General features: G+C 33.9%; 1 protein-coding gene across 1 annotated transcript; it reads right to left on the bottom strand.

Moving 5' to 3' along the window:
* Positions 1–1,052: 1,052 nt before the first annotated feature.
* Positions 1,053–3,768, bottom strand: LOC111999436 (LOB domain-containing protein 1). The gene is made up of 3 exons (XM_065777586.1): positions 3,757–3,768; positions 3,244–3,531; positions 1,053–1,695 (listed from the first exon to the last, which is right to left on the bottom strand). The coding sequence occupies exons 1-3, from the start codon at positions 3,766–3,768 to the stop codon at positions 1,372–1,374; spliced, it is 624 nt and encodes a 207-aa protein (XP_065633658.1). The 3' UTR covers positions 1,053–1,371.
* Positions 3,769–4,013: the final 245 nt, after the last annotated feature.

The raw sequence follows: 4,013 nt of genomic DNA on the forward strand, positions 1-4,013 counted from the left end.
TTGGCAATTAGATTGAAACGTAAAGTCTTTGATGGTTGAATAAGAGATTTGAAGTTTAATTCTAACTTATACAAAAAATTGATTAGTGTTTTAGTCTGATGATAAAAAACTATCATCAGAAGCGGACGCCATAGGTTGAAACTCTTAAAAAAAAATCAAATGTGAAAATTACTTAATTTGATTGAATGTAGGAAATTACTATGATTAGCATATATACGTGGTTGATATGATTAGCATATATATATGTGGTTGATAATCTTGAATTAGTTTTGAATTCAGTCTTTGTCAATTGAATTATCCAACTTTTGATGAGAGAATTCAACCTCTCAATCTACAGGAAAGCCACCATAGATTGAGTTCAAGAGAGAGAGAGAGAGAGAGAGAGAGAGAGAGAGAGAGAGAGAGAGAGAGAGAGAGAGAGAGAGAGCATATATGTTTATCTTAGCTGACATAATTGATTAACACACGAGGAGTGCACGTACGTGAAATGATGAAAAAGGTGGGAAAATGATAGAGCTCAAAACGCGTTTTTATGTTGGCAATTTGACATACTACTAATACTATCACATGCTGGATTTACCATTCATTTCCAACTTTGAACCAAAAGAAAAAAAAAGTGTTACTCTCACAAGTCATACTCAATAATACAACCCTCATGCATGTTAGGTCTAGATTAGTGTGTGTATTCATGGCTGCCATGCAATATAGCAGCCTCTATTTTTGTAATTACACTCTTTGGCTAATTTATCTATTTATGCATCTTTTGGGTTCCATTAAAAGCTAGTTTATTGAACTTACTATTTATGATGCTAAGGTTCCAGAAAGGTTCATTCGTACTTGATGCTATTTTGAAAGTTCAATTTTAGTTAGCTGTGACTTTGAAATTCCATCTTTTTCTAATATCCCTTCCAAGCGTTTTTATTTCTTTTCGCATGTATATTATATATATATATATATATACCACTTGTCAGTCTGTTGCTCACAGAAGTAGTAGTACATAAAGAAAAAAAAATTAGGAACAAACAGGAAATAAGAAATTGGTCAAGAGCTGGTTTGACAAGGAACTTATAAATTTCCATTTCAGAAGATAAGATTAGGTCACCCAGAAATTGATTGACCCAAGAATCAGCTAGCACAGACATAGAACAAAGACATCCTTAATTTCATACATTTTTTTTTTCCTCTTTTCTTTGACTCTTTTTGTTTGTAAAATTACTAGTAGGGAAAAAGGTTTCGCTTGTTAATTATGACTATAGAAACGAAATCATGATTCATATCTACCATAAGTCATCACTTAATTTATTTGTAAATCTTCATGATCTCATCCCCACTTGGAAGTTATGATTAGAAAATTTTCATTCTTCTCTCTGTTCATGTCCAAAGAGGTTCCCAAGTTGAGCCCAAACTGTTGTCGTCTAAAAAACAGCTTGTATCAGTGTAAGAAGGTTGTTGCTGAAGGCTGCACTCTTGAGTTTGTGACACTTCCATGCAAAGAACGGCTAATAAATTGGCTTGTTGGCATTGCATGTTAACGAGCTCAGCTTGTGCTGTAGCCAATTGTGCTTGGAGCTCACTAAGTTGTTTTTGAAGATGACAAATTGCACCAGCAGAGCCGTAGACCGGGTCTCGAATCCTGGCATTTGCTTCATAAACCATGCTGCTTACTGCATCAGCTCTTTGAGTCTCTGGAAGGTCCTGAAAAAAATAATTTGTGACTGTATTTGTAAGTTGGAAGAATTTAACCATGGAATCTTAGTAGTAAATAAAAAATGGCGATTAGTCACATATATGAAAAATGGTTCCCAAGCTACTATTTTTCATATCCTGTTCGAGAGAGCCTTTTTTTCATCAGTTTATCGGGTTTAAAAAATAAGTTTGGCTAAAGTATAGTTGTACTTAAAAAAAAAATTCAAAAATTCAAAAACTATACATAAGCCAAATAAATTGAATAAGCTAAAAATAAAGCATGACAAACTGTGGTAAACCAAGCTAATTATAGCTATCTTGGAAGTACCTTTCATATTTTCTACAACATTTTTTCAAGTGACAATACAACAATCTTGGAAACATGACTCAACACCTTGGAGTTAATTTTACAAGAATGGCCTTGATTTGTACTGATATGAACTCCAGCCTCTGAAAAAAGAAAACGTGTGCAACAATTTTTTTTTTTTTTTTGATGGGAAAACGTGTGCAACATTATGAGAGGAACTTAAGAGAACGGGTTGTGACTTCTAATTAAGCAGGCATCTATTGTGGACTACAAACCAAAACTTCACTACCTAACTTTGACCCCCTGTCTATAAATCATATAGTAATTTATATTTGTGGCCTATTATAACTTTCTAATTAAAGTCGGTATTCTCATAATTATTTTTTAGAAGGGAGGATATACAATCATCTCTAAGTGCCTAACTGCCTAAGTCATCTAAGAGTCAAGTATTCCTAATGAAATGAGTTTAAAATTTACCTTTATTAAAATCTCATCCTCCATTTTTCTCAAGTTAGTTAAAGAAAAAACAAAATTTGTCTTTGCCCCATAGTAAAAAAAAAAAACAGTGATTCCTCATTCACAGTCATGATTGTTTTAAAATAAAGCATGTTCAGTCTGATTAATTTAGAGAAGTTGAGAAGGCCCCACTTGGAGGTTAAAAGAGAGCCATGTTTGATAACTTTTAGTTACTAGCTAGCGTGCCCCATCTGTTGACTTTACTTTTTTTTTTTTTTTTGGGAGTAGGGGTTGGGGAGAAAAGCCTATGCTATTGGTTGTTTACACCCATTTTTCACAAAAGCACATGCATTACCATTAGTGGGGACTAATCTTAAAAATAAATCAAAGTATTTACTGTTTATTCACTTTACCTTAAACATAATAAAAATAAAAAAAATACCAAGAGCTTGTAACTCAATTATACTTTACTGAACTTTTTAATTAATAAACTGATGGAAACGTCATTAAATTAAAATAATTACTAATGAACTGCATAACTCAACTGACACGTTCTAGATTTTTTTAACCATCACACTGATGAAGATGTCATTAGGTTGAAATGACACCAAAAGCATAAGGATTTATTTGTTTGGACTAGATTTTTCAAAATTTCAACATTTTTGTTTTTATCCAACTTATTTTTCTAAGGTGAATAATCTAATAAACTGGCTTTGAAATTTTGGTTGAAGCAGTGCTAAAAGGTAATGTGAAGTGAACAAATAAGAGACATATTAATTATTACACAAACAAACCTGCAACAACTTGATGATGTTGCTAGCTCCAAACACTCTATGAGCGATGGTGAATTTGAGTGGATCAGTTGGAGGAAAGTATGGAGCTAAAACACATTTCTCCACACATCGGCGGCGAAGAATCTTGCAGGCAGCACAAGGGCTGAGAACAACCTGAGGTGGCGGAGTAGGAGGAGATGGAGGAAGACTTGGAGGTGAAGATGATTTAGAAGGTGGTGAAGGAAAACTAGGAGAACATTGAGCTGCATGAGGTGAAAGTGAGGAGGCTTTAGATGGAGAGCAGCGTTTCTTTGTGATATATATAACATTTTTTTTTTTTCAGAGCTAAAACCGATAGAAACTTTGATTGATACTATGGAATAATACAAGTAAAAACTGAGTTAAGAGCAAACTCAGCTAGGGGGAACACCAGCCCAACAAAGCGATATCCCCAGGAAAAGAGAAGAAGAAATTGAATAAGGCCAAAAGAACATGAGGCCAGAAGACAACTACCCTCTAGCTATCAGATCAGACCTGTGCTGCCATCATGCTTTGGTAGTTTTCCAATAATCCACTAGCACCCTGTATAATCACCCTTGGATGCACCTGAAGCTTTTCAAATTGAACTTGTTTCTTGCGTTCCAAATAGCCCAAGCTTAGTTAAAATTCAAAGAAGATAATAAGGAACTTAGGCTTTTGATTCATATTTAATTTTTTATATCAACCTCTGAGTAATGCATTTGGGAAGCATATTGATTGTAATTTCTGGACACTACATAATATCCAGCTAA

Source organism: Quercus suber, unplaced genomic scaffold (assembly GCF_002906115.3).
Source record: "Quercus suber isolate HL8 unplaced genomic scaffold, Cork oak 2.0 scaffold_160, whole genome shotgun sequence".
In the NCBI taxonomy this organism is placed as follows: domain Eukaryota; kingdom Viridiplantae; phylum Streptophyta; class Magnoliopsida; order Fagales; family Fagaceae; genus Quercus; species Quercus suber.

What these genes read in the sequence shown, in the direction of transcription:
- LOC111999436 (XM_065777586.1), bottom strand. An exon ending in ACATCATCAAGTTGTTGCAG is followed by an intron (nt 1,696 to 3,243) that starts GTTTGTTTGTGT and finishes TATTTTTTTCAG; the next exon opens with GACCTTCCAGAGACTCAAAG.